The following is a 27,310-nucleotide window of genomic DNA, read 5'->3' as shown; positions in this document are numbered from 1 at the left end:
TATTGCCTTCCCGCTCTGGCTTGTACCCAATCCAGTACCGTACAAATGGGCATGTACGACCGATACCTGAAGGAGCCATCCCTTCTCAAACCCCGATTGAATCCACAGGCACCATGTCGCGTACCCTGACACACCACTGGATCCACTTCCACATATTCCAAACAAATATATACGAAGTACACGTACGTACGTGTACGCATCATGAACAAACAATGCTGGCAGCGCAATGGGCTTTGCCCATGTAACCGACCCTCCGCGGTCTTGTGCCTGTGCACCCCCCCACATACCGATCATGCATATCTTTCTAACAAGGGTACAAAAGAGCGATTACCAACTCATCGCTGATGACATGATGACAGAAGACAACATCTCGCACTGCCATTCCGCTCCATCGCCATCGCCACCTCTGGAGGGGAAACGGCTCTCCGCAATCTCGCAGCTGGTCCTACCGCAGCTCGATTTACGTCACCGCCCCACTGTGGCAGCGGTTCAAAGGGACAACGGCTCCAAAGGGCAGCGGAAACGCCACCATTTTTTTTTTGGCTCGTTCACATAAATACATGCTGTATACCCCTGCCCCCTTTCTTTCTCCACATTCTATTCTCCTCTCATCCTCTCCGCGCGTCGTGTCGCCCCAACTCAACCTCTGATCGCCCCATTTTATACTCTCTCCATAGAACCACTCAGCTCCTCCACGAAATGAAGGATAACATCAATTTTTACCGCCAGGGGGACCCCTACGGCGAGTTTTCCAACTTTTATTACGCGCCAATTGTCCTTGATGGACAGGAATGGCCCACCACGGAGCACTACTTTCAAGCCCAAAAGTTTGCTCATCTCCCTGACCGCGAGTATGTGGAGATAATCCGAGTGGCAGACACCCCTGGCAATGCCGCCCAGATGGGCAGGAACAGATCCTGGCCACTGAGACCAGATTGGGAGGAGGTCAAGGACGATATCATGAGGGCCTGTGTGCTGCAAAAGTTTCTGCAGCATCCTAACCTGACCAAAGTTCTTCTCGACACTGGAGAGCAGTATCTCAATGGTATGTACGCAAGCCATTACTCTATGATACAGTGTTCAGCATTGAGCAACAAATGGTCCTGACTATGAAAGTATTCTTTTTTGGTGGCAATAGAACATACGAAGAATGATCGTTACTGGGCAGACGGTGGCGATGGAAAGGGCAAAAATATGCTGGGTATTGTTCTGATGGAAGTCCGGGAAAAGATCACCAAGATGAGCCCGGAGCAGATCGAAGAAGAGGTCGCGCGCGCGCGCCGTTTGGGTGCGAACTAACTGGCGACGCTGTTTCCCATCCATTCCCTTTTTTGAGGATCAAAAAAAATAAAGTGAAACTAAACGAACTAAACGTTATTTACGTGTGTGGTAGTCGTGCGAAGAATGCGGAGAATCGTCTGCAGGTCGGTTCATATCATACCATCTCATCTCATCCCATCCCATCCCACCATCTCATCCATCTAATGTCAACCTCAATCGACCCTTCAGTCGGCACACCCACTGCTGAGCAAACAGCAACATACGCAACACGAGCAAAGGCCACAATCGATAAGCAAAAATCAATCCTCTTCCGCATCAAGCTACAGGATGCTGCCGGCAAACATGTCCCCGTCTATGAGGTCGCCAACAAGACCATCGGATTCTTTTGCAGTAAGAGATAGAGACCTTGGAAGTGCAACTGATGTCTATACTCACAAACTACAAGGAATTTTGGAGTGCATCAAATATATGATCAGCAAAAAGTATTGATCATCTTGTCCTTTGTTATCTTTCTATCGCACTATCGCCTATGGTCTGTCGCCTATGCAGGTGCCGGTCGCTATGCCGTCTGCCAGGAGCTATCAACTGTGAGAGCAATGGCTGCCATCAAATTTGGTCGTACACAGCTCATTCATTATCCAATATCTCATTAACAGCGACCTTTCATATCCCTCCAGATCGTGGATCGCTTTTTAGAGTGCCACCCTGATTTTGTGCTTATCTACGTCTCACTCGACACCACGGAGGCAGCATTTAACAAGACATTAGAGGCACATCCGCGCTGGCTAGCGATCCCCTTCAACGATCCAATCAAAATTGACATCTTGAACGAATGGCAAACCAAGGGGGTACCATGTCTGCACATCTACGACCCACTCGCACACGAGATCCTAACCAGCTGGGGTGGATCGTGCCTACGATTCAATTTCGACCATTGCTTTGAGGAGTGGAGACAAGGTGGCCACGGCATTTCGTATTGGCAGATCATCAAAGGCTGGTGGTATTACAATGCTCCCGTGGGTATCTTCAAGGACATGACGGACCAGGAGCTGACTGCATATGGCTTTCCCATCCTCCAAGACAATAAGAGCAGCAGTAGCGGCAGTGGCAGTGGCATTGGCGGCAGCAGCAATGAGCAAGAGCGCCTGGAGTCGAAGAAGGACAAGTAATTAGCCGCCATAGTCATCCCATTATTAAAGAAGGGGACCCCGCCCAAAACCATGTTCGTGTTCTCAACCTATGTGGGGTCCCATGAAGAATGAAATGTCGTATGTGCTGCAATGCCTTGACCTGCACCGCGGTCGGACTCTTTTTTTTTTTTTTCCTTCACCTCATTCCTTCATTCCTTTTTTCTTTTCTTTCTTCGTTTTTCCCAACCCACTCCTTCCTTTCGTCCGTTCCTCTATTTTCCTTTTTTCCTCTCCATCATTCATCATCTTCGTAACCCTTCTTGTATCGTTTTTTCAGGTAATTGGCGCTGGAATATTGACTGGACTGAACGGACCTTGGCACCTGCATACATATCGGACCAGCGTGTGGTCTGACTCTAAAGCCTCCGAGCATTTCTCAGGAGGAAAAAAGAAAAAAGAAAAAAGAAAAAAACGCCCCCGTCCTTTGGACCGACCCGCACCTCATTGGCATGTTTGGAGGCGCTACTAAGCAAACAGGCCCCTTCTTATCACCACACAACAGTGTGTGAATTTGAAAGCTATTGGAACGAGGCAGGGGCAGGATGAATCACACGTGTGTGTTCGTCCTGGTCCGGACAAAGGACGTTCTGCTCAATCGCTGTAGCCGACAACGGAACTGAATCGCCTTTTTTTCCCTGTTTCTTCACTCATAGAGGACATCTTGACGCCCTTTTCTTTTCTACGCCCGACCTTATTTTATTTTCCACACGATGCCAACCCATTCCTTCCCCGTGCTCAACCAGCAGTTCATCGTGGACACAAAATACCAATTCATTCGTGAAATCGGTCAGGGCGCTTACGGAGTCGTTTGGTAGGTTCTACATCCGTATATCTGCTCTGCAATGGCATGCACAAGCCGTTAAGGATGATGCACGTAACTAATCTGGGCTGTGTGTATGTACAATTTGCGACTTTATCCGTCTAGTGCTGCAAAGAACACTCAGACCGGCGAGGATGTCGCCATCAAAAAGCTGACCAAGGTCTTTGAGAAGGCCATTTTGGCAAAGCGTGCCCTGCGCGAGGTCAAGCTTTTGCGCCATTTCTCAGGACATGAAAACGTATGTATCGATTTTTTTTGTTCTTCCATGGGCTTTGCCGATCAAATTTGTATTCTTTTTACATTGGCCACCATGGCCCACGCTTCTCCTTTCCTCTGCTGCTGGACTTGAAAGTATATTTGGTACTAGGATCGAGAGCTCCCCTTCCCTTCTCCCTTCTCGATATATATTATTTTTCTTCCCCCTCTCTGGGGCACACGCGGGAAGAATCTTTTTCAAGGAGTCAGTGGGCCTGGGAGGAAGTGCGGGAGCGAGAGCGGTGGTGGATGCTCAAACTCTAAAGGTTGATGATTGAGCTGGCTGACAATGAAAATGAATCGAGAGAGTTAATGTGGAGCTCGCAAGACATGGTCAATGGCATCCTTGTCGTATCTATTTTCGAAGTGTTGCTTTGCTGCTCGCTGCATGTTCTATTTTGCTATTTTTTTTCGGGCATTTCGCTATTTGTGTCTACATGAATCCAAGAGCAGGGTCAGATGCTTTGTTCTCAGGATGCAAACTGCTGGCAAAAAACACTAGAATTGCATTTTCTTTTTGCCTTTGTGTCCTCACTTGCCTAATGTATCTCTTCCGTGGTTGCTTTGCTATTTTCTTTTTTCTTTTTTTTCTTCTTTTTATTTTTATTTTTTTCCTATTTTACTAGATCACTTCGATTATCGATATGGACATCACCAACGTCCAGGACTTTAACGAAATGTAAAGCAGCAGGAACATTGGGGGATACATGACGTACAATTGCAATTGCTCAGAGGACGCCTTGCAGGTCCGAGGAGTACATGGGCTAACGGGCACTGCGTGGTTCTTGTACATCTATTTTTATCTCGCTATTATAGCTACCTGGTTCAGGAATTGATGGAGGCTGACCTGCACCAGATCATTCGGTCGGAGCAACCATTGACGGACGCCCATTTCCAGTACTTTATTTATCAGATCTGCCGCGGACTCAAGTACATTCATTCAGCAAATGTTCTCCACCGAGACCTGAAACCCGGCAACTTGCTCGTCAACGCCGACTGTGAACTGAAGATTTGCGATTTTGGACTTGCTCGTGGATTCAGCGATGATGCAGAGTCAAATGTCGGGTTCATGACCGAGTACGTCGCCACCCGCTGGTACCGTGCTCCCGAGATCATGTTGAGCTTCCAGAGCTACACAAAAGCCAGTAAGCAGCCGCCTCTGCGCATTCATCCCATCACCCTCGAATGTGGGGGCGAGTGAAGATTGATTGCTAAACAACCTTTTTTTTTTTTTTCTTTTTTCTTTTTTCGTTTTTGTCATCAGTCGACATGTGGTCAGTCGGATGCATTTTTGCTGAGATGCTTGGTGGAAAGCCATTGTTCAAGGGACGCGACTATGTGGATCAACTAAACCAGATCCTTCAGATCCTGGGAACGCCTGACGAGGCAACACTCAGACGAGTTGGCAGTGAAAGGGTAAGTGTGATCACAGGATGCGTACCCGCCTTGCCCTGCGTGGTGTCCATATGTGTGTGTGTGTGTGTGTGTGTGTGGGTGTTTGAACTTTGTGTTTTGTGTTTCGTGTTTCGCGTACGGACTAACAATAGTACGCAGGATACGAGGAATGGAGGGCGTATATGTCGAGATGTATCCAGGACAACAGGACCGCCCAACAGTTACAACCGAATCGGATCGTGTCTCTAAGTTTAGCACGACGCTACGACGACTGCGAAAATAATTAGAACGCCATTTTTTTACGCCCAACCATATCCGAGAGAGAGCGCGGGTATGATGCACCACCACGCGGAGGAGGGAGCACAAGGAAAGCGGCGTTAGACGATACCGGGCAGATGGACAAATGGACAAAATGGACAAAATGGACAAAAACAACATCCATGCCTCTTTTTTTTTTTTTTTTTTTTTTTTTTTGGCTCAACAGGGTTCTGACGACAGCTTTCTCTATTTTTAGGCCCAGGCCTATATTCGCAGCCTGCCCAGGATGCCCACGATCCCATTCCAACAGTTATACCCTCGCGCCAGCCCACTGGCGATCGACTTGTTGCAGAAATTGCTGAACTTTGACCCCGCGGCCCGTATAACCGTCGAGCAAGCACTGGCCCATCCTTACTTAGCCGCATACCATGAGGAGGACGACGAGCCCGTTCACGACAAGGTCTTTGATTTTTCGTTCGAGGTCATAGATCGCATCGAGGAGATGAAGCGTAAGTCATCAAAAGCTCCCCCCCCCCCCTTCGCTCCTCTGGCCCTCCAAAGAAAAAAAATCAAATCAAATCGTGTCCGATATTTATTAACGCTATTACCGTTTTGATCCGCGTAGGACTGATTGCTCAGGAGGTCATGTCGTTCAAGGCAAGCAAGGAACAGGCACTGGGAACACAGAACGGCGGACTCCGTCGCGCGGCCAGCTTATCGGCCGCGGACCGAAGCGCGACCACGTCGGCGGCCAAGAACATACCCCATGCAAGCGAGCAGATCCAGGAGGAACCCGCCATGGCCGAGGAAGCACCCGTCAGCCACCTGGCCTCGTCCATGGAGGTCGATGAGGATCTCGAGCGCGAATTGAGTGGCCAGTCCATGCAGGCATAACCCAGCATGTTTCAAACATTAGTCCCCCCCCACACACACACACCACCTCCTCCATCGTCCTATCCCATCTTCCTCATCATCATCTTAAATAGTTCGTTAAAAAATGTTGTCCACAAAGACGCATGTTAACCAATGTTCAATGAGAAACCCCTCCTCCTCCCCCCTTCCAATGAACAAACCATTATTATGAATAACATGTTCGGGAACTTCTGCTTTATTTTCATTCTCGACATATATACAACCGATTTAGACGTCTTGAATGGGGGGGGGGATATCGGATACCAATTCGCCTTTCTTTTTCTCTTCCTTCTTTGTGTTTGTTCTTCATTCTGTCATTTTTTTTTTGTTTTTGTTTTTTTTTGTTTTTTTTTTTTTTACTCGGTCTTGATGGACTTGGAGCGCTTCTTGGGCATGACGATCGAGAGTACGATATCAAGGCCCAAGAGTCCGAGCATGACGTAGATGCCCAAGAAATTGATCGACCGGATAGCCGCCAAGGACTTGTCCATCTGCAACAGATCGAAAGGCACAGCTGCAAAGTACAATGCGCTGGTCGTGAACAACCAGGTGATCACACCCCAGATGGCCTTAAAGACCGCATGGGACACACCCTGCTGTCTCGCAATGAACGCATTGATGGGCTTTCCGAACCGGGCCGACAGACGACGCTCCGTCTCCATGTCCATGAATTCGAGACCAAAGCAGAAAAAGTAGCCGATATGGGTGCCGTGCCAGACGGCCAAGAAGAGGAGCACGCCCAGAGCCGACAGGTTCTTGTTGCCGAGGAAGCGCAGACGCTTGAAGACATAGAGCTTGGCCCAGTAATTGGTGTTCATGTTGAAGGAGCTCACAATCTGGGTCAGGGATGTTGCGAATTCGTACTTGACTGGGTTCACGTTTCGGAGTCCATCCCATTCAGGTCTGCCCTGAGCGTCATAGCCGTTAAAGGTAATTCCAGACAAAACGCAGGGTCCTTCGCCAATGGTCCAGATACCGAGGTACTAAATGGGACGTGCAGATGAGAGTAAACAAGTTCAGTTAGGCCATTGTGAGAAAGTGCCACGGTCTTTCCCCCCCCCCCTCTCCCCATATCCCTGAAAATCCAACGGAAAGATAACATATCGGGATACGACGATGCATAATGCATGATGCATGCATATTGTCACCCAAAAAAAAAAACGATCGTAATTTGCTCACCTTGTTCAGAACCGTCTTTCCAGTCCACCAAAAGATAAAGACCCTCTCCAGGAACGGACGCTCCAAAAAGGCCTTGCCCAACAATGCAGCCGAGGGAAAGTACCCACCGAGGACCTGACCCAATCCCAGATAGAACACGCCCAGGAAGAAGCAACGGGTGGCATATCGCAAAGAACCCTGAGGAATCCCATTCGCCGTCGCCGCAGCCGCCTCCCGAGCCTCATCCTTTCCTGCAGTCGCCGGCACGGGCACGTTAAAAAGATCCATGGAGATGAACTTCTTGTAAAGCGAGAATGAGAACTGGGGACCGACCAGGAACGCAAAGGGGAAGAACGCGTAACCGATAGTTTCGGCCAGGGTCGGCATCCGACCGAGGGCAATGTCCCTTCCGAACGAGATCGGGGTCTTGTCCCTGACGACGACAGCAGCAGCTGGAGCAGCAGGAGCTGGTGTGGCGGGCTGAGGAGTTCCGGGTGCGGGTGTCGCTGTGATTACCTCTGGTCCCTGATCTGCTGCCTTCTTCTTCTCATCCTGCTGCTGTTGCTTTTTTTGCGACTTTGGTTGTCCGTCCATGAAATCCATTCCGTACCCAATCATCCGTAAGCACTGCACACACTGCTGCATCGTGTAGCAGATATCGTAATCCTCCGTGGCTGCGTACTTGTAGGACGTCAACAGGTATCCAAAGTTGAACAGGAATGACACGGTCGAGGCCAGGCTCCGGTTCATGGGCGCGACGAGCGTGACGACCTTACAGATGAGCCAGGTGCCAATACAGGTGGTCAGGGGGTGGATAATGTCGTAAGAGTTGAAATAGTAGGACAGGAGTAGGCCCGTGGTCACGAAGAAGGTGTTACGTGCCGACTCGCCAATGATGGACGAGGTCTTGTTGAGGAAGACAAGTCGGTAGAGGATCGAGATCGGGTAGCCGGCCAGGATGGTGAGGAGCAATCGGAGCGAGGGCTCTGGGATGCCTGTGGAATCGTAGATCGAACGAGTGATGCCATAGTCCAGGAACAGCGCCGGTTCCTTGGGCGCGAACCAGGCCGGCAGATAAGTCTCGTGGACCTGGTGAAGAAACGTGTCCATGAGGGGGGAGTTTCTGGGGGATGGATAGAGGGGAGAGAAAGAGAGGACAATGAAGAAGAAGAGGAAAAGAGAGAGAGAGGGAAATAAAATGAGGCGTATGTTTATATACACTTTAACACACAGGCCACTCCCGCACTGCCGCACTGCAGCCAAAGGAGCTTGCCAGCACCAGAAAACAAATAGACCTCTTCCTCTTCTGCTGCAGTGACGTGTAAGCACGTCTAAAGCATCGGTCCCATTTGACATATGATCGCAGCAAACACAGACTATCTCCCTCTCTCACACACACACGCACACCATCGTTCCATCCCTGTGCCTGCTGTCTCCTCCGTAACACCGTGCAGAAAACATGGATGACAAGCGGTTTTATTACAATAAACGATATGATACAATGGTTGCAGCCGGGCGCTTACTCTGTGTGTACTTGCTGCCTTGCTGACTTGCTGATCTGCTTTACTTGCTTAACTGCCGTTGGGTCCATTCGCTCCATTCACCCCGTTCATCTCCATGTTGCCGCTGAAAGAGGATATTGACCCATTCGACAAGGCCTTGCCCTGGAGCTGTGCCTCCAATTCCTGGTTTCTGTTTGTCTGAGAAGCAACCAACTGCTGCAAATGGCGGATATAGTCCACCGACTTTCGAAGGATCGCACCCTTGTTCGGCTTGTTGGTTGTATCGATATAGCAATCCGGCAACAGCGTTGAAAGCTCTTGGATTTTTTCGTTGATGTTGTCGCGTCGGCGTCTCTCGACTGTAGGATGGAGAAGGGGAGGGAGCAAGAGAGAGGAAAGCAACGTTGGTTAAAGTGAAGCAAGGGCTGAGGAGTGTTACGACTGTCTGCACGCGAAAAGTCATTGCTCTTCTTACCAGCATTATGACTCTCACGACGGCGTCGTCTCTTTTCCGTCAAGAGCAAGGCACGGTTATTGCCCCTACAGGAAGTTGTAGAAAGAAGGATAGTAATAAAAGTTAGTGAACATCATCTTTGACATGTCACAATATTGGCCCCCTTTGTGTCCCTCCGCTCTCTCTTTTTTTTTTTCCTGGTGATTCCCTGTAACTCCCTTTAGACCAAAGGGCTCTGTGTCAAGATGGGAACAACGTATTCCCATAAAGATACTTGGGTCCATGAACGTTGACTCAATCTTCCCGTTGGATGGCGACAAAAAAGAAAAAAGAAAAAAGAAAAAAAAAACGTGTTGAAGAGTGCTGTTCCCTTTGTCCCTTCCTCTTCGCCATTTCCTTTCCACCATTCAAGGTGCTTCCATCCACCCTCGTGGTGCCCATTCTCTTTTCGTGCATATTTTTGTCGAGATACGTATCTCAAACAAAGAAGGGGGCGAAAAAAGGTTTGAGAGTTTGGGAGGAAAAAAAAAACAAACTTACTTTGGGTCGCTGCCATCCTCAAAGAGACTATCCATCATGTTCATCTCGCCCGGTGCAAACTGGAGTCCAGAAGGATTCTCATAAGATCCGACAGAGTGGCCATCTGTGCCGTTAGCGCCACCAAACCAGTCTGACCGCTGCACAGGCATGGACATGCTATGGAACGGGTTGGCGGGAAGAGAGTTCGGGTGCATCGGACGACCAAACTTCATGTCCAGGGGGCGAGTGCTCTTGGGCAGGCTAAAGTCGCCCTCCGGGAAAAAGTCTGATTCCATTCCAGGAGAGTACAACGAACCCGTACCCGGCGATTCACCAAAGGATCCCTGGTGGATGTTGAGGGGTGCTGGCTTGGCAAACGAGCCCGTCGGGCCTGCATTCGTCGTGTTCGGTGTCGAGAAATCGTCCGGGCTGTCAAAGTCGTTCAGGGGCGAGTTCAGTGGGGAGGTAGACCCTGGTGAGAGCATGTTGCCTGCTTCGCCAAAATCCATCTCTGATGCCAGATAGTCTGGGGACGCGGCCTCTTGCTTGATAGTCGGGTTCGTAAAGGACCCACCGAGACCGCCACGTCCGAGGAGAGCCTGGTTGTTCGAAAGCGAGGTGCCCGAGGTAGGCGGGAAGAGCGAGCTCATGTTTTGGAGCTGGGACATGTCCATGCGACCCATGGTCATCTGAAGGAGGCCCGGGTCGATAGTGCCCGCAAAGGAGTTGTTGGGGGTGCCTGCGTTATTGTTGGAGTGGTTGGGAAAGTTCATTGGAATGGAGAGGGGATGTGCCGGCTGCTGCTGCTGTTGCTGCTGCTGTTGAAGATGATAGTTGGTTGGGAACTGCAGCTTTGGCTGGTGGTGCGTCTGCTGCTGCGTGAACATGACTGAGTCCTGCGTTTGACTGCGCGGTCTGCTTGTGTGTGTGCTTGTGTGCGTGCTTGTGTGCGTGCTTGTGTGCGTGCTTGTGTGCGTGCTTGCGTGCTTGGCTTGGCTTGGCTTGGCTTGGCTGCTTTGGGGTGGAGCAGCAACGAGGATCCTGTAGGGGCGAGTGGGGTAGGTATAAAGAGACTGATGTCGCTGTGGAAGAGGCGTAGTCGAACAAGAGTCGAGGAAAGGGAATTTGCAGAAAAGGAAGGAAAGGAGGGAAAGGAGGGGACGAAGAAGGAAAAAAGAGAAAAAGAGAAAAAAAAAAAAAAAGATGGGGGAATCGATAAAAAAGAAGAAAAGGAATAAGACCGGGCTGGGCTGGACTGGCTTGCGAACTAGGGCGGAAACCCAACCAATCAGCAGGGCCTTTTATAAAGGGACCGCCTCAATGTTCCACGGACTCTATGGGTCTCCTCCGCCGCCTTCAATGGTCTACTGCAACTGTGCTGCATGCTCCACACATACTCTAACCTGCCCCACTCCTCCCTCGCAGCCATGCCTGTCCAACGGGGGGAGTCTACTCAGGGATAGGAGGGCAAAGAGGCTGGCAACTTTATGGGCTCCTGCAGTACCATAGCACTATAGCGCTGCTGTATTGCAGCTCTCAATAAAATAAAAGGGGGCCAGGGGCTGGACCTGGATGGATGCGCAATGTCGCAGTTTATCCTCATCCTCTACCGTGGTAGCTCGCGCAGGGACATCATTGTTGGTGCTACCATGGAGTATGCTTTGTCTGAGTATTTGTCGATATACCATCGTGGATAAGGAGCAGGCGGGCCCAGTACTTGTGGACTGGAGCGCTTTGTTGGGATCGGTACAACGTGGCAACAATTTCCTATCGCTCTACTCTATCTCCATCTCTATTTCTCCATCCGCTTTTACAGTTTGATCTAACAGATAGACAAAGAACCCAAACGGACACCACCACCACCGCCCCAGAGGCTGCAGTGTTGGCGTATATGTGGCCATGTAGCCGTAATTGCTCCATGTCCTTCATCGATTTTTATCCGCGTGTCGGAAGAAGAGGGGAAGGAGGCGGACTCCATACTACATGCTGCTAGGCTACATGATACGTGCTACATGCAAAAAAAAAAATAAGGAAAAAGGAGCACCGCTGACCATGTGGCCAAGCAACCACCCCTTTGCACGTTTGCTTTGTAACCCCGCTGCTGTTTTGTGTTGACAGATCGACCATTAGTAACTTCCACGCGTGCCTGAATACATTATATACACTATATACACTAAAACTGTGGATGGTGTGGACGTGGTGTAGCCATCATCGTCATTCGCGGTGGATATTTTTTGTTGCTTGCCTCCTCCCCCCTATTTTTTCGGAAGCAGCCCTCTGTGTCCTGCACTGGAATGTATCTCCTAAAACCTCTGCCGGGCTATGTATCTCCGTAGCAGCCATGGTGGTCCTTGCCGTGAATTGAACCTTGTAACATGGCGGCTCGGGCATTGAAGCATGTTCCAGACATGGAGGACATTCCTCGCATCCGAACCCTCTTCTGTAAACCCCCTCTCTCCCTTAGAAACATAGAAAAGCTGAGTTCATTCGGCATGCACAAACCTGGATATCGGACCATGAGCAGTAACCTACATTCGATCGGAGACACACATACGACTACCGTGCTTAGCTGTTCTTGACGGATGGCTCACCCTCCCCCTTTTTTGCCATGTTGTTGTACACTATGACATGTTGTTGTTGCTGTTGTTGCTATTTGTTCGGGCTCCAGGTATCCACGTTGGCCTTCTCTTGCTCGTTTAGCCGAGGGTGGGTTCTTTGTCCGTTCGAGATCGAAACACTTTTTTTTTGACAAGAACTGTGGCAACCCAACCTCGTGTGCATCTCCACAGAGGCTGGATGAAGGATGTAGACGAGCGCACTGCTTCCATACTCTGAGCCCTCTTCTCAGTCAAATGATCTCGGTTCTAAATGCATCCATCCCAGCCTGAAGCCGCCTCCCTCAAAGACCTCAGAGCGAGGCCGACGCACATCCTGAACCTCCCCTCCATTCTCGGTAGCGAGTCGAGGCACTTTGTTGTTGCTGCTGTTGTTGTTGTTTTGTTTTCTGTTGTTTATGTGATTTTTTTTGGAGGTGTCACAGCCGTGCTACTCATCTCAACAGAGATATCCCCTGCGTTTGAAGGAATGACGACAAGGGCTCTCATATTGTCTGTTGTCTGGATGACAAACCCCGCTCCCCCACATCGAGTCTTCCGTAAACACACAGCTCTTGCTGCAGTAAACACAACGCGCGCCGCTCTGGACAGACTATCCACGCTACTACTACTACTGCTGCTGCCCGCATTTTTTTTTTTTTTTTTAAAAACTGTGAACTGACACCAGCCATGTCAATTCGCTTTTATGATTCTCAAATGCCAATTGCTTACGGACGTACACTATACTATTTTGTAAATGTGTCGCGGCGCTGTGTTTGTTAGGGAAGAAATGGCTGTTTGTTGGCGCCATCCTGGACCAATCAATCTTTTCTCGAATATTTAATATTTTCAAGGTTTCCATTTTCATGACGAGGTCTGGATCCAGTACCAATCTGGATCAACAAGCCAGCGCACTATATGATGGAGCAAAGGACTTTGCCGCTGGAACCAATCTCTCCCAGCTGGGGCCCCGCATGTTTCAGCAGTGTAAACCCTGGCACCATGCAACACCGTTGCATAACGACGGTTCCACTGTAGCCTGCTTCATTCCATTCAGTAAAACAGCATCAAAGGTTGGCTCGTACAAGTTTTCACTCGGACGCCCTTATTAGCGCACGCTGCCAATGTGAAGACGCTTATGATATGTAGAAAGGCCTGTGCGTCCGTACAGTGCTCCATTGATAGATCTAGGAAGTTTAAAGTGCGCAAGGTTACAATATATCGACCCTCCCATTCATGCCCTGTTGACAGACCACTGTCTTGACGTACCTCTTATGCAGCGCCCAGGGGACAAAGATCGGGAAGGATTAAAGGATGCGCCTCAAGTACATTTTGCAAAGGAACTTTTGTAAATGTAGAGTTTCTTTGGTGTTAATTGTTGACGATGGCGGCGAAGATGAGGACGAGACACGTATGTTCGACTCGTAGCGCAAAGATGGACAAAGTTGTCCAGCTGGCTGTGGCGTGACCATTTTTAGACCGCTGCATCCAGGGACAGCTTGGGCTAGTCTATAACCTTGATAACCTTGTGCGTAGGCTACTTAAAAATAGAAAGCCCTTTACGGCGTATACGGAAACACTGTCATCCTCCTCTTGCCTGCTGATTGGATGCATGATCTGGATGAAGACCAGTCCTAGTAGCGATAGCGGTGTGTGGCTGTGTCCATTCCTAACAAAAGGAAGCAAAGGGAAGCGAGAAAATAGAATCGCTTGAGTCCTTCCATAGTGTCGAGTACCCAACTGCGCCTTCTGCGTTGGCAAGAATAGGCCAGACAGGGCTCGATATTCATGCACAGATCTGCTAGATAGCAATAGAACCTAGACTATCTACGCATATTCGTGGCTGGATGGAGTCTTAATATGATCTGTTGATCATGCCAGGACATCATCTATTTATTTCGGCTAAGGTCACTGCTTCCAAATTGCAAGGCGGTCCTCTGAGGCATTGCTAACAATGACCAACGCACAGACCTAGGCACATTCATGGACGCGCCAACCTAGATCAAATTCTTGCTTAGAGAAAGATCACTGTTTTATCTCCATGCAGACAATCCACCTCCGTAGTCCGAATATATCCTTTTGCTTTTCCATCCCCCAGCCCAGGCGCGTTTCTTTTTAAAGTCGTCCAGTAACGTCTTTCCGACTTTTCCATCCCCCAGCCCGGCCACTCTTCTTTTTAAAGTCGTCCAGTAACGTCTTTCCAACCTTTTCATTCACCTGAACGTGAGCTAGCCTTTGCGTGTACGTCCTTTTGTTTTTAGCGAACGGAGAGAACATCCTCGGTACAGACACTAAAGATAGAACTTGGGCTGTCCAATTGACTCGCATAGCCTTTTTCATAGGCGAATATGTCGATGGACGTCCTGCTGTGAATGTCTGGCCTATATGAAGTTATCCACAAAAAAACAAGGAAAATGAAACCGACACCACCCATCACGATGCTGCCCTGCTGTTAATACCAGCAACAACATAGGCCTCGTAAAAATAACAACAACAACAGCAACATCAACAAAACGCGAATATAAAAGGAGGCCTTCGTCCATAAACATCCCATATCATCAACCTCATCAAAGCTAGAACAACAGCAGCAACAACAGCAACAACTCTTCTCACTTCCAGTAGACCTGCAACCAAGCAAAAAAAAAGAACCCCAACATGAAGTTCGCAATCTCCTCCTCCATCGCAATCTTCGTGCTCCAATTCCTTGCCAGCACCCAGCTCACTGAAGCCGCGCCTCCCCACAGCGGTCCTGTCACCGGCAGGACCATCGCCCTGAGATCCCCAAACGAGTACTGTCTCTTCCTCCCACCCATGTTCGGTGGCGGCATTTCCGAGAGCGAGAGCAGCGCCGTCGCGTTCTGCAACCGGCCCCTCACAAGCGCCCCTGATGCCAGGACCCTTCCCCGAGGGTTCATCAAGAGCCTGCATTTTGTACAGAACGACAGAAAGAAATACGTCCAGATCACGGGGCGGATCGATCGCAGCAAGTACGGATTGTCGAGACACGATAGTGGAGGACTGTACGACGAACATGCACCTGAAGGAGCCCGTTGCGCGGGATACAAGCACTTTGTGGAGATGGTCGAACCCGATACCCAGGTTTATTGTCTCCGCTGCTGCCAGAACGAGGCTGATTGTCCTGTGGAGGGGTCGATGGGCGGCTGCAGGTCCATGGTTAGGGGAGACTACTCCTGAGCGTGCGAACGTCTATGAATGATCGAGATCTCTGTCTGGGGTGTTTTTTTTTTTTCTGTGCTGTGCTTTTATTAGCAAGTACGATCTTCATCTACATGGGCCGCAATATAAATATGTTCTCGTGGAAATAGCGAACAACGAATAAAAATAAAAGATAAAAACCAACTGACGCGTTTCAAAGATTGTGTATGCGATGTTGAAGTGTTATGTCTGTGACTCTGTAGAAACATCCATTTTATGTGGCATTTGAACGCAGGTATGTTCCTGTGGATTCTGTCGCTGACAGTGGAAATACGCCGTAGTCTAGGAGGAGGAAGATGGTCGATAGGAATATATATATACAGTGCGCAGTAAAAAGTTCACATAGATATGAGACTTTAGAATCACATAAAAGTCCATAGAGTCATCAGACCTCCTCGAAACTTGCATAGTGGTGGAAGTAATACGGGGTGCAATCGAATATACGAACGCAAAATCATGAAGGAAAAAGAACTTTTTGTTGCGCACTGTATTTTTGTATGAAAGGGACAATAATACCAATAATAATATAATATATTCAAAAGTTCCTGAATTAATTCCCTCCACATTCCAGTGAAGATGCATACATGCATGCAATGTTTTAGACCGTTCAATGTTTAGCGAGACTTTTTTAAATAATTGATTACGAGAAGGGGAGGAAAATCAGTTTTATCTTTCTCTTTTTTTTTATACATAATTTTTTTTTCTATTGACCATCTTCCTCCTCCTAGACTACGGCGTATTTCCACTGTCAGCGACAGAATCCACAGGAACATACCTGCGTTCAAGTGCCACATAAAATGGATGTTTCTACAGAGTCACAGACATAACACTTCAACATCGCATACACAATCTTTGAAACGCGTCAATTGATTTTTACCTTTTATTTTTATTCGTTGTTCGCTATTTCCACGAGAACATATTTATAATGCGGCCCATATAGATGAAGACCATACTTGCCAATAAAAGCACAGCACAGAAACCCCCCCCCCCCTCCCCCTCCAAGCCAGAGGTCTTGATCATTCACAGACGTTCGCACGCTCAGGAGTAGTCTCCCCTAACCATGGACCTGCAGCCGCCCATCGACCCCTCCGCAGGACAATCAGCCTCGTTCTGGCAGCAGCGGAGACAATAAACCTGGGTATCGGGCTCGACCATCTCCACAAAGTGCTTGTATCCCGCGCAACGGGCTCCTTCAGGTGCATGTTCGTCGTACAGTCCTCCACTATCGTGTCTCGACAATCCGTACTTGCTGCGATCGATCCGCCCCGTGATCTGGACGTATTTCTTTCTGTCGTTCTGTACAAAATGCAGGCTCTTGATGAACCCTCGGGGAAGGGTCCTGGCATCAGGGGCGCTTGTGAGGGGCCGGTTGCAGAACGCGACGGCGCTGCTCTCGCTCTCGGAAATGCCGCCACCGAACATGGGTGGGAGGAAGAGACAGTACTCGTTTGGGGATCTCAGGGCGATGGTCCTGCCGGTGACAGGACCGCTGTGGGGAGGCGCGGCTTCAGTGAGCTGGGTGCTGGCAAGGAATTGGAGCACGAAGATTGCGATGGAGGAGGAGATTGCGAACTTCATGTTGGGGTTCTTTTTTTTTGCTTGGTTGCAGGTCTACTGGAAGTGAGAAGAGTTGTTGCTGTTGTTGCTGCTGTTGTTCTAGCTTTGATGAGGTTGATGATATGGGATGTTTATGGACGAAGGCCTCCTTTTATATTCGCGTTTTGTTGATGTTGCTGTTGTTGTTGTTATTTTTACGAGGCCTATGTTGTTGCTGGTATTAACAGCAGGGCAGCATCGTGATGGGTGGTGTCGGTTTCATTTTCCTTGTTTTTTTGTGGATAACTTCATATAGGCCAGACATTCACAGCAGGACGTCCATCGACATATTCGCCTATGAAAAAGGCTATGCGAGTCAATTGGACAGCCCAAGTTCTATCTTTAGTGTCTGTACCGAGGATGTTCTCTCCGTTCGCTAAAAACAAAAGGACGTACACGCAAAGGCTAGCTCACGTTCAGGTGAATGAAAAGGTTGGAAAGACGTTACTGGACGACTTTAAAAAGAAGAGTGGCCGGGCTGGGGGATGGAAAAGTCGGAAAGACGTTACTGGACGACTTTAAAAAGAAACGCGCCTGGGCTGGGGGATGGAAAAGCAAAAGGATATATTCGGACTACGGAGGTGGATTGTCTGCATGGAGATAAAACAGTGATCTTTCTCTAAGCAAGAATTTGATCTAGGTTGGCGCGTCCATGAATGTGCCTAGGTCTGTGCGTTGGTCATTGTTAGCAATGCCTCAGAGGACCGCCTTGCAATTTGGAAGCAGTGACCTTAGCCGAAATAAATAGATGATGTCCTGGCATGATCAACAGATCATATTAAGACTCCATCCAGCCACGAATATGCGTAGATAGTCTAGGTTCTATTGCTATCTAGCAGATCTGTGCATGAATATCGAGCCCTGTCTGGCCTATTCTTGCCAACGCAGAAGGCGCAGTTGGGTACTCGACACTATGGAAGGACTCGAGCAATTCTATTTTCTCGCTTCCCTTTGCTTCCTTTTGTTAGGAATGGACACCGCCACACATCGCCAAGACTACCAACACCGCTGCCGCCCCTACCAGCACCTCCAATCCCGGCAAGCCCGGTCAGACAGGCGTGCTCCTCGACCACAGATCTGCTAGATAGCAGTAGAACCTAGACTGTCCACGCATAATCGCAGCTGGATGGGCTCATAATATGACGGACACACAGGCCTAGGCACATTCATGGACGCGCCAACCTAGGTCAAATTCTTGCTTAGAGAAAGATCACTGTTTTATCTCCATGCAGACAATCCACCTCCGTAGTCCGAATATATCCTTTTGCTTTTCCATCCCCCAGCCCAGGCGCGTTTCTTTTTAAAGTCGTCCAGTAACGTCTTTCCGACTTTTCCATCCCCCAGCCCGGCCACTCTTCTTTTTAAAGTCGTCCAGTAACGTCTTTCCAACCTTTTCATTCACCTGAACGTGAGCTAGCCTTTGCGTGTACGTCCTTTTGTTTTTAGCGAACGGAGAGAACATCCTCGGTACAGACACTAAAGATAGAACTTGGGCTGTCCAATTGACTCGCATAGCCTTTTTCATAGGCGAATATGTCGATGGACGTCCTGCTGTGAATGTCTGGCCTATATGAAGTTATCCACAAAAAAACAAGGAAAATGAAACCGACACCACCCATCACGATGCTGCCCTGCTGTTAATACCAGCAACAACATAGGCCTCGTAAAAATAACAACAACAACAGCAACATCAACAAAACGCGAATATAAAAGGAGGCCTTCGTCCATAAACATCCCATATCATCAACCTCATCAAAGCTAGAACAACAGCAGCAACAACAGCAACAACTCTTCTCACTTCCAGTAGACCTGCAACCAAGCAAAAAAAAAGAACCCCAACATGAAGTTCGCAATCTCCTCCTCCATCGCAATCTTCGTGCTCCAATTCCTTGCCAGCACCCAGCTCACTGAAGCCGCGCCTCCCCACAGCGGTCCTGTCACCGGCAGGACCATCGCCCTGAGATCCCCAAACGAGTACTGTCTCTTCCTCCCACCCATGTTCGGTGGCGGCATTTCCGAGAGCGAGAGCAGCGCCGTCGCGTTCTGCAACCGGCCCCTCACAAGCGCCCCTGATGCCAGGACCCTTCCCCGAGGGTTCATCAAGAGCCTGCATTTTGTACAGAACGACAGAAAGAAATACGTCCAGATCACGGGGCGGATCGATCGCAGCAAGTACGGATTGTCGAGACACGATAGTGGAGGACTGTACGACGAACATGCACCTGAAGGAGCCCGTTGCGCGGGATACAAGCACTTTGTGGAGATGGTCGAACCCGATACCCAGGTTTATTGTCTCCGCTGCTGCCAGAACGAGGCTGATTGTCCTGTGGAGGGGTCGATGGGCGGCTGCAGGTCCATGGTTAGGGGAGACTACTCCTGAGCGTGCGAACGTCTGTGAATGATCAAGACCTCTGGCTTGGAGGGGAGGGGGGGGGGGTTTCTGTGCTGTGCTTTTATTAGCAAGTATGGTCTTCATCTATATGGGCCGCATTATAAATATGTTCTCGTGGAAATAGCGAACAACGAATAAAAATAAAAGGTAAAAATCAATTGACGCGTTTCAAAGATTGTGTATGCGATGTTGAAGTGTTATGTCTGTGACTCTGTAGAAACATCCATTTTATGTGGCACTTGAACGCAGGTATGTTCCTGTGGATTCTGTCGCTGACAGTGGAAATACGCCGTAGTCTAGGAGGAGGATGATGGTCAATAGAAAAAATATATATATAAAAAAAAACAGGAATCGAATTTATTGCGCGATTGTTCCCCCATTTGTGGGGGAAATGTCCTCCTTTTGGAGAAAGGTAAAACCGATCTTCCCTCCCTTCACGTAATCGATTTTTTTAAAAAGTCTCGCTAAACATTGAACGGTTTAAAACACTGCATGTATCTATGCATCTTCACTGGAATGTGGAGGCAATTCAGGAACTTTTGAATTCATTTAAATTCATTTTTATTAATATTGGTATTATTACTTATTATTATTTTTTTACGAATAATCACCACCGAGGACGGCTTCGCAACCTTTGGTGGACTTGTTCACGGGGCAATCAGCCTTGTTCTTGCAGCAGCGGATACAGTAGATCTGAGCATCAGGCTCCGTCAACTGCACAAAGGAATTATAACCTGCACAAGTGGCTCCGACGGGTGCGCGCATGTCGTACTGTCCACCGCCGTCCTTGGAGGACAAACCGTACTTGCTGCGATCAATGCGACCGGTGACCTGGACATAACCCTTCTGGGTGTTGGTCACAAAGTGTGCGGTCTTGATGAATCCGTTGGGGAGGACCTGGGCGTTCGTTGCTCCGGGGAGGTTGGCCTTGGTGCAGAAGGCCACGGCGCGGTCCTCGTTCTCGGAGATGCCGCCACCGTACTTGGGAGGGAGGAAGATGCAGAAGTTGGACTGGTCGAGGATCACGCCCGTCTGACCGGGCTTGCCGGGCTTGGGGGTGCTGGTAGGAGTGGCAGCGGCGGTGGTAGACTTAACGGGGGTGGTAGTCTTAGCGGGGGTGGTGGTAGACTTGGCGGGGGTGGTGGTAGACTTGGCGGGAGTGGTGGTAGTTGTGGTAGCGGCGGTGGTCTTTTGGACTTTGGCGTGAGGGGCAGCCATGGCGACAGTGGCGATCATGGCGACGACCATGGCGGCGAGGATGATTCTCAAGTTGGAATGCATTGTAGATGTATGCGTGTGACAGGGACTGGAGATGGAATGAAGAGTAGAGTGGAGAGAGGATCGGGAGCATGGTTCCTTTTTATAGTGAACGCGACGACGAAGGAAGTGCGAGTGTCTATTAATATCGAGAGAGGAAGGAGGGACGAATGGGGTGGAGGGTACAATGAATGGGGTGGAGGGTACAACGATTGCCTCTCTGGGCGTTTCCTGGGCTGCTGGCATGTTTCCAAACAGGTGGCGAGCGAGTCCAGGCCTGCGCTCACTCGGCTGTCAAAGAGGGAGGACACACTCAGCTGGACAGGGCTGTACGGCCCCTTTCTGAGTCTCCAGATGACCCCAACTGTACTGTACAGTGTACTCCTTCCTCTCTCCAGGACACCTACGTGAGTTTCCCCCCCCTCCCCGTTTCTCCGACGCACAAGAACGATCGATAAAGCGGATATCCTCAAGCTTATCCCGTCACACACCCATGCTCCCTCTCCTCCTGGACGCCCTTTATTACGTCTGAAGAGGCAGAATTGACCGTGCCCAGATCGTCTCGATGAGCTCCCGGGAGAGGAGGAGGCATGGCATGGTTCTCTGCCTCCGTGCCCGCCCATTGATGGGAAAGAAGCGTCCAGTTGGACGCATGTCTCTGCTGGATCAGACACGCCCAGTCATTTCCTTTTTAGAGAGAACATTCCCCCCAAAAATAGCATTAGCATTTTAGCCGTTTACGCCCTTCCCTCCTGCGCTTTCGGTAGAACGATGACCGCGGATAATAATACACATACCTCGCGTTCTCATGCCTCTTGCGCCGCTGTTGCTGGACAGCCTGCCCATGATGCCGTACGCAGTCGGCTAATCCACTCCCACCCCCTGGGCATCATACGGCACAACCTCTGTACCACTGCTCCCTCTCTTTGTGCGCCACTGCTCCCTCTCTTTGTCTTTGTGTGCACTCCGGCCCATGCGCTACAGCCATATTGAAGCAACCGGCCTGCACGTGTGCCTGTTGCTTCCTACCTCCACGCCCAATGGCCTTCGCTAATTGTGTACTGGCAAACCACCTCTGTCCACAAATAGACGGCCTGGCGAAAACAATGGTTGAAAAGAATAGTAAGGACTGCGGAGATGGATGGCTGCTCATGCCAGCAGGCCTAGACATCTCTGTCTCTCTGTCTACTATAGACTACCATAGGAGCCACTCCTCCGCCGAGGCTCTCTTCCAATTGATCTTGTTCAGTCTGCTCTTGTTTTTATTGATCGACGTTAAAAATACAGAGACACTTTGTGGTCCGAGAGCGGTTGCTCAGTTTATTTGTGTGCAGTGATCCAATCCAATCAAGAACAGGTGGTAGTTAGTTAGCAATGGGCAGTTTTGGGACCTTTGAAGAGACGCGTATTTTTTTCTATACTGCTATCCAGAGACGCGCTTTGAGCAGGGTCTTTAGATCCTTTTTTCCTTCACTAGCGCGTTTTTATCAGAAGCTGACAGGGATTGCAGCGCCTTGATGGCGATTAACTTTTACGCCATGTCTTTTCATGCATGAGCATACTTTCTTCTAGAAATCCGTTCCTTCAATCGAAAGTTTTTTTATTTTATTTTGCCTTTGCTTTTCGAATGTCGCCTACAAAGATTTCCAGAAGGATAATTCGCAGCGCATTTCCTGAGTGTTGTACAGTACGATATGCATCGTTGGTCTCCTATTGACGAGGGATTCTTCTTTGATCATACATTGGACCGCTTGGCTTCTAATCCATTACCATTTCACTCTCGCAGCTACAATGCACTCCCCCTCTCCCCTCTCTCCCCCACTCCCTCCTATTTCCTCCGCCCAAAACCCCGAACCTGCCACTGAGCCGAAACAAGAAAATTTCGCACGCTGTTTCAGTCCAGCTGGATTAGTTTAGAACGCATGATGCTTGCACACAGTGTGGGCTGTTGTACCTGGCATGTTCATGAGGAATGCGGAGCTGACGATTGAGTCCTGAGTAGGGGTCAAAAATGTTCGTCTCTCTTCCCCCCTCCCCATGTGGATGGATTTGCATGAATCTCTTGCGACCAAAAAGAAAAACGACAACAAAGAGGTCTGCGTCTGAGTTGTTGCCTGTTCCTGACATAGATGGTCAGGCACATTTCACATTTCTTTTTTTGGGTCCTGTCGTGCACCCTGTGTGGTCTACGATAGGGCCATGCATGTCTGTGAGCAGGTGAATTGAGAGAAAGGACGGTGTTGATAGTGTTGATGGTGTAGTAAAAATAAACCGGATGCTAACAAAAGAGACGCGCTCTCGGGTGGCACAATCACAGGGAGGACAAGTCTAGTATTGCTTTTGTGTGTGTGTGTGTGTATGTGTTTGATCCGTGATCTGTGCAAAAAAATGGGCACCTGGTGGTATCTTTACCGAGAGTAAGGACGCACTAGAAAGATCTGTCAATGACCACACGCACAGTGACATTATTATCGTAATGGGCGCATGCGTGTGTGCGATGGGTGTGCATGCTCACATCTCTCACATCTCTATGACGCCCAATTGACTCGGTCCGCCACAGAATCCTTATCAAAACACTCGCGCAAGCAACCAATCCGGATCGAGTTCGTCCCCAGCCAACTTCCGATGCGATCCACAGGCCGATGTTTCGGTTAGATCCTCCAGCTGTCATCGCTGTTTGTCTCCCTCCGCAATTGGGCGTCCAGTCGAAAGGCCGTTAATGCGCGCCTGAGGGTTCTTCCTATTAATAAATCGTCGTTCCTGGGCAACAACCATTCCTTTCCCCCCACCCCCCACCCCCCATCCCCCACCCCCCATCCCCCTACACACTATCTCAATTTTCTGGTGGATGCAGGACATCGACGAATGCAACTAGCCCAAGAAATAACAACCCAAATGCTATGCATGTGCATATGGTTAATACTTTTAGAGTCTAGTATTGTTCTCTAGTCCTTGGCTCTCTTTCTGTGCATATGGCTCTAATTTCCACAATTACAAATTTCTTCGTTCGCTCCCCGGTAATGCTTCTTCCATTTGTTTGGTCTACGCCCAGAAGATCAAGAGCATGCATTTGAAAGAGGAGAAAAGGAAAAAAAAGAAGAAAAAAAACAAGTGGGGAGAGCAGACCATTCACAGGTATTCGTTGGTTTAGAGAATGAACCGGGGTGGGGTCTCGAAGGAAGCATGGCGACGGCCGATACATCCTCTTCTAAACCGGGAGACCTATGACGCGCGACCTCTCCAAGGAATGAAGAAAGCTGCCTATAAAAAGAGCCAAGATATCCATTACTTCCATCATAACCAGCACTCCTCCTTCACATACATACACACGCACACGCACGCACACACATTGCAACAAGCACATTACAATGATCTTCACCAACTCCCTCTTGGTCTCCTCCATCCTCGTGGCCCTTGCCTCCGTCGTGACCGCTGCCCCCGCCAAGGTCACCGGCCAGACCGCAGCCGTCATCTCCGCCAAGAAGTTCTGCATCTTCCTCCCCCCCAAGTACGGCGGCGGCATCTCCGAGAGCGAGGACAGCGCCGTGGCCTTCTGCACCGAGCCCATCTCCAGCGCCCCCAAGGCCGGAACCCTCCCCGCGGGATTCATCAAGACCACACACTTTGTGACCAACACCCAGAAGGGCTATGTCCAGGTCACCGGTCGTATTGATCGCAGCAAGTACGGTCTGTCCTCCAAGGATGGCGGTGGACAGTACGACATCAAGGCGCCCGTCGGATCCAAGTGCGCTGGTTACAACTATTATGTCGAGCTGGTCGAGCCCGATAGCCAGAGGTATTGTATCCGCTGCTGCAAGAACAAGGCTGATTGCCCCGTGAACAAGTCCACCTACGGTTGCGAGGCCGTCCTCGGTGGTGATTATTCGTAAAAAAAAAAAAAAAAAAAAAAAGAAGAAGACATGTTTACTTGTTTCTCCACTCAAGACTACCGTTTATCTAGCTGTGCTATGTTACAATAAGAGAGATATAAAAATACATTCATTATATATAAAGTTGAACCGCGCTCCACTATGTCTTGGGCTTTTTGTCTCTCATAGAAAGGATTGCATAATGACGCGTCTCCTCGATCCCGAAATTCCGGTACTGGTTCTATCTCTAGGACATATGGGAATGAAAGAGCCTAGAACGTCAGATTCCAATCCCATCCTGGGTATTAGCGTATATATATCTTCTTTCCCTCCCCCTTGTTTCGAGGTGCTTCCCATAGTTTGGATCGGTACATTCCTCACCACCATGGTCTACCAGTAGATCGCAGCCTGTTTCACTTCCTCCTGCTCCAGGCCTTTCTCTAGACATACCAGGAAAATGTCAAAAGACTACCGGACCTCCATCTCCGCACTGGTGAACACCATTTTATGCCTCTCTTCTTTCCACTTTCCATCGAGGCTGGACCGGGATGGAGGGGGGAGAGAGAGGCAAATACGGCCAAATCGTTGCCATCTACTCCCAAGATGACCTTTTGTTTCTTCCTATCCCCCCGAACAGAGGCGTTGGGTGACATTACCACGAACGAGGACTGTGTGCTGTTGTCTTCTGCACCACCGACCCTCGAGGATGCTCCCTGGTGCACACCCTTCTTCTTCCCATTTCCTGAGAGGTGTTCATCGAGTCCACTTATTTCCTGCAAGACACTGGAGAAGGATTGAGGTCCACAGGTGCACTAGCAGGATTTTTTTTTCTTTAAAAAAAGCCGACTTCATTTACTGCATTCGGCTGCTGCAAGAGCAAGGAAGATTATCCGACTTGGAGGAGCACACCTGGCTGCAAGAGTGTCCTCGACGGAACTTAGTAAGCGCGAATCGTCTCATCATAAGCATAATTCATCAAACGACATCTTGTATTCAATAGAATCATGTAATATACTATATAGTCAGAATTCGAGCTTTATTTTTTATACTTTATTTTTAATCGCTATCCGAGTCGTCGTAATCGTTCCGACTCCTCGATGAAGTGGTCTCCAGCGAAGGATTGACGAGAGGCATACTTTGTAAACTTTTCTCTGTCGCCTCTAGTAGCCGATTGAATTCTCGAAGGGTGCCTAGCACGCCGGCTTGGGAATCCTCGTTCTCGGTCGCACGTGGGCGTCCCCCACAGCGCGATCCAACAGTAGCAATCAGGCTCTGCAGACCAGTCTAAAGTGTCAAAGTTTCAGGTTATTAGTGTCGGTTGAACCAAGGTGGTCTGTGCGGTGCACCAAGCCCATTAATTTCTGTTTTTACCTTCAGGTTGGCTTTCCCTTGTCCCCCGGTCTGTTTGTCCTCTTCTTCATCATCGTCATCCTCCTCCTCCTCGTCGTCCGGATCCGCAACATGGTCCCGTAGGGCCTCCAGATCCGTAAGGAACTTGTGTGTTTCCTCCAAGCGACGTCGAGCCCTCTCTTCCCTCTCAAAACTGGCACGCACCCGCTGGAGCTCCTCCCTGGTCTTCCGCCGCTGTCTCTGTGTCTCCAGTAATCGTACCCGCAGTTCTTTCTTCACAGCAGCGGCCTTTTTGACCGAGGCCCTGAGGAGGATATGGTCATCCAGCAAGTCAACCTATGTTTGCATTTGTAGGGAATGTATCCGACCATGTTAAGAACATACCATAAATTTCAGTGCCGATGGTCGCCAGTCCTTCAAGACGAAATGTGACCATACCTGTTCAATCAAAACCGTCTCCAGCTCTGAGCGTAATACCATCATCTCCTTTGCCATGTTTTGGTCCTCTATTGAATCACTGTAAGAACGACATGCGTGCAAGATATGAGTGTATTGCCGCAAGACTCATTATTTTGCCAAGGCGCGCTTCAGCCGCACGATCCAAAACGACATACATATACTTGTCCACGACATCTCTGACGGCATCTGCAACAACGTCCATCTCGCTCAGCGGAGCATCTTCGAACTGCAAGACGTCCTGAACGGTCTTCTGTTTCGACGCACTCCCCTGCTCTCCCGGCACATTCCCTCGCACAGCCAACTGTCTCGCAGTGGCCTTATTACTGACAGCGGCTGGTCGGCTGAGGTTGCTGAATGGTCCCCAGAATTTGAGGCAGTGGATTTGAAGCTGTTTGTAGCTTTTGACAGTTGCAGTCGAGGGTCCTTTCATTGACGTTGTTCGTTTATTCTTCCCGTTATCCTTGTCCTTGCCCTTGTCGACCGTCCTCATCGGCATTTTTACTTTGGCCTGAGTTCGCTCGAAATCACTTTCGCTTCCGTCCGAGTCGTCCAGGTCGTCCTGTCTCCGAGGAGGTACTCTTGATTGGTCCCCGTCATTTCGTGCTGGCTTGGATGAGAGTTGCATCAATGTAGTTTGCCGAAAAGGCCTGACGCCTTCCGTCCTCGTCGTTGTTGTGGCCGGTTTCGATGTCGATGTTGTCCGTGCTGGTGGTGCTCGGCTCACATCCTTTGATTTGGTAGCTCTCGCCAGTTTTCCATTTTTGTCCGCAGGCGTCTTCTTAGCTGCTGTCACTGCAGATTTCTCGAGACCTTTGCCTGACTCGTTCGTTCGC

At 49.5% G+C, this 27,310-nt stretch overlaps 11 protein-coding genes across 11 annotated transcripts; 7 read left to right on the top strand and 4 right to left on the bottom strand.

Moving 5' to 3' along the window:
• The first annotated feature begins 390 nt into the window (after positions 1 to 390).
• On the top strand, positions 391 to 1,492 carry BC939DRAFT_456603 (swarming motility protein YbiA). The gene is made up of 2 exons (XM_051556354.1): positions 391 to 1,045; positions 1,139 to 1,492. The coding sequence occupies exons 1-2, from the start codon at positions 700 to 702 to the stop codon at positions 1,297 to 1,299; spliced, it is 507 nt and encodes a 168-aa protein (XP_051410471.1). The 5' UTR covers positions 391 to 699; the 3' UTR covers positions 1,300 to 1,492.
• On the top strand, positions 1,383 to 2,887 carry BC939DRAFT_213161 (uncharacterized protein). The gene is made up of 3 exons (XM_051550720.1): positions 1,383 to 1,671; positions 1,831 to 1,868; positions 1,959 to 2,887. The coding sequence occupies exons 1-3, from the start codon at positions 1,485 to 1,487 to the stop codon at positions 2,448 to 2,450; spliced, it is 717 nt and encodes a 238-aa protein (XP_051410470.1). The 5' UTR covers positions 1,383 to 1,484; the 3' UTR covers positions 2,451 to 2,887.
• A 294-nt stretch (positions 2,888 to 3,181) lies between these two features.
• Positions 3,182 to 6,093, top strand: BC939DRAFT_398989 (kinase-like domain-containing protein; the record flags this gene model as incomplete). The annotated part of the gene is made up of 7 exons (XM_051552450.1): positions 3,182 to 3,282; positions 3,397 to 3,529; positions 4,173 to 4,225; positions 4,363 to 4,691; positions 4,811 to 4,962; positions 5,456 to 5,708; positions 5,825 to 6,093. The coding sequence occupies 7 exons, from the start codon at positions 3,182 to 3,184 to the stop codon at positions 6,091 to 6,093; spliced, it is 1,290 nt and encodes a 429-aa protein (XP_051410469.1).
• Positions 6,094 to 6,439: 346 nt separating this feature from the next.
• On the bottom strand, positions 6,440 to 8,523 carry BC939DRAFT_456594 (MBOAT, membrane-bound O-acyltransferase family-domain-containing protein). Its single transcript, XM_051556353.1, has 2 exons — positions 7,291 to 8,523; positions 6,440 to 7,094 (listed from the first exon to the last, which is right to left on the bottom strand). Exons 1-2 carry the CDS (start codon positions 8,377 to 8,379, stop codon positions 6,468 to 6,470), a joined length of 1,716 nt encoding a protein of 571 aa, XP_051410468.1. The 5' UTR covers positions 8,380 to 8,523; the 3' UTR covers positions 6,440 to 6,467.
• Positions 8,524 to 8,665: 142 nt separating this feature from the next.
• Positions 8,666 to 10,543, bottom strand: BC939DRAFT_456591 (helix-loop-helix DNA-binding domain-containing protein). The gene is made up of 3 exons (XM_051556352.1): positions 9,766 to 10,543; positions 9,247 to 9,311; positions 8,666 to 9,130 (listed from the first exon to the last, which is right to left on the bottom strand). Exons 1-3 carry the CDS (start codon positions 10,515 to 10,517, stop codon positions 8,841 to 8,843), a joined length of 1,107 nt encoding a protein of 368 aa, XP_051410467.1. The 5' UTR covers positions 10,518 to 10,543; the 3' UTR covers positions 8,666 to 8,840.
• Positions 10,544 to 14,884: 4,341 nt separating this feature from the next.
• On the top strand, positions 14,885 to 15,567 carry BC939DRAFT_456589 (uncharacterized protein). Its single transcript, XM_051556351.1, has one exon. It carries the CDS (start codon positions 14,994 to 14,996, stop codon positions 15,531 to 15,533), a length of 540 nt encoding a protein of 179 aa, XP_051410466.1. The 5' UTR covers positions 14,885 to 14,993; the 3' UTR covers positions 15,534 to 15,567.
• A 983-nt stretch (positions 15,568 to 16,550) lies between these two features.
• Positions 16,551 to 17,241, bottom strand: BC939DRAFT_456588 (uncharacterized protein). Its single transcript, XM_051556350.1, has one exon. It carries the CDS (start codon positions 17,130 to 17,132, stop codon positions 16,593 to 16,595), a length of 540 nt encoding a protein of 179 aa, XP_051410465.1. The 5' UTR covers positions 17,133 to 17,241; the 3' UTR covers positions 16,551 to 16,592.
• A 1,640-nt stretch (positions 17,242 to 18,881) lies between these two features.
• On the top strand, positions 18,882 to 19,572 carry BC939DRAFT_456585 (uncharacterized protein). The gene has a single exon (XM_051556349.1). The coding sequence runs from the start codon at positions 18,991 to 18,993 to the stop codon at positions 19,528 to 19,530; it is 540 nt and encodes a 179-aa protein (XP_051410464.1). The 5' UTR covers positions 18,882 to 18,990; the 3' UTR covers positions 19,531 to 19,572.
• A 567-nt stretch (positions 19,573 to 20,139) lies between these two features.
• BC939DRAFT_387041 (uncharacterized protein) lies at positions 20,140 to 20,586 on the bottom strand (the record flags this gene model as incomplete). Its single annotated transcript, XM_051551833.1, has 1 exon — positions 20,140 to 20,586. A coding segment is annotated over one exon (447 nt), but the record flags the coding sequence as incomplete, so codon positions are not given.
• A 274-nt stretch (positions 20,587 to 20,860) lies between these two features.
• Positions 20,861 to 21,564, top strand: BC939DRAFT_456583 (uncharacterized protein). The gene has a single exon (XM_051556348.1). It carries the CDS (start codon positions 20,991 to 20,993, stop codon positions 21,255 to 21,257), a length of 267 nt encoding a protein of 88 aa, XP_051410462.1. The 5' UTR covers positions 20,861 to 20,990; the 3' UTR covers positions 21,258 to 21,564.
• A 2,394-nt stretch (positions 21,565 to 23,958) lies between these two features.
• Positions 23,959 to 24,984, top strand: BC939DRAFT_213021 (uncharacterized protein). Its single transcript, XM_051550719.1, has one exon. It carries the CDS (start codon positions 24,168 to 24,170, stop codon positions 24,687 to 24,689), a length of 522 nt encoding a protein of 173 aa, XP_051410461.1. The 5' UTR covers positions 23,959 to 24,167; the 3' UTR covers positions 24,690 to 24,984.
• The last annotated feature ends 2,326 nt before the right edge of the window (positions 24,985 to 27,310 follow it).

This window comes from Gamsiella multidivaricata (genome assembly GCF_025024155.1).
Source record: "Gamsiella multidivaricata strain RSA 2152 chromosome Unknown BC939scaffold_48, whole genome shotgun sequence".
In the NCBI taxonomy this organism is placed as follows: domain Eukaryota; kingdom Fungi; phylum Mortierellomycota; class Mortierellomycetes; order Mortierellales; family Mortierellaceae; genus Gamsiella; species Gamsiella multidivaricata.
Note: the sequence above shows the minus strand (reverse complement) of the source record. Positions and strands in the feature narration are given on the sequence as shown.

Excerpts from the sequence above, each read along its gene's own strand:
- BC939DRAFT_456588 (XM_051556350.1), bottom strand. The coding sequence starts at position 17,132 with ATGAAGTTCGCAATCTCCTCCTCCATCGCAATCTTCGTGCTCCAATTC.
- BC939DRAFT_456585 (XM_051556349.1), top strand. The coding sequence starts at position 18,991 with ATGAAGTTCGCAATCTCCTCCTCCATCGCAATCTTCGTGCTCCAATTC.
- BC939DRAFT_456603 (XM_051556354.1), top strand. The coding sequence starts at position 700 with ATGAAGGATAACATCAATTTTTACCGCCAGGGGGACCCCTACGGCGAG. Across the intron at positions 1,046-1,138 it reads TGGAGAGCAGTATCTCAATG|AACATACGAAGAATGATCGT; the intron begins GTATGTACGCAA and ends TGGTGGCAATAG.
- BC939DRAFT_213021 (XM_051550719.1), top strand. The coding sequence starts at position 24,168 with ATGATCTTCACCAACTCCCTCTTGGTCTCCTCCATCCTCGTGGCCCTT.
- BC939DRAFT_456594 (XM_051556353.1), bottom strand. The coding sequence starts at position 8,379 with ATGGACACGTTTCTTCACCAGGTCCACGAGACTTATCTGCCGGCCTGG. Across the intron at positions 7,095-7,290 it reads GAAAGACGGTTCTGAACAAG|TACCTCGGTATCTGGACCAT; the intron begins GTGAGCAAATTA and ends CGTCCCATTTAG.
- BC939DRAFT_213161 (XM_051550720.1), top strand. The coding sequence starts at position 1,485 with ATGTCAACCTCAATCGACCCTTCAGTCGGCACACCCACTGCTGAGCAA. Across the intron at positions 1,672-1,830 it reads GACCATCGGATTCTTTTGCA|GTGCCGGTCGCTATGCCGTC; the intron begins GTAAGAGATAGA and ends TCGCCTATGCAG. Across the intron at positions 1,869-1,958 it reads TCTGCCAGGAGCTATCAACT|ATCGTGGATCGCTTTTTAGA; the intron begins GTGAGAGCAATG and ends ATATCCCTCCAG.
- BC939DRAFT_456583 (XM_051556348.1), top strand. The coding sequence starts at position 20,991 with ATGGGGTGGAGGGTACAACGATTGCCTCTCTGGGCGTTTCCTGGGCTG.
- BC939DRAFT_456591 (XM_051556352.1), bottom strand. The coding sequence starts at position 10,517 with ATGAACTTTCCCAACCACTCCAACAATAACGCAGGCACCCCCAACAAC. Across the intron at positions 9,312-9,765 it reads GAGGATGGCAGCGACCCAAA|GGGCAATAACCGTGCCTTGC; the intron begins GTAAGTTTGTTT and ends AACTTCCTGTAG. Across the intron at positions 9,131-9,246 it reads TCGTGAGAGTCATAATGCTG|TCGAGAGACGCCGACGCGAC; the intron begins GTAAGAAGAGCA and ends TCCATCCTACAG.
- BC939DRAFT_456589 (XM_051556351.1), top strand. The coding sequence starts at position 14,994 with ATGAAGTTCGCAATCTCCTCCTCCATCGCAATCTTCGTGCTCCAATTC.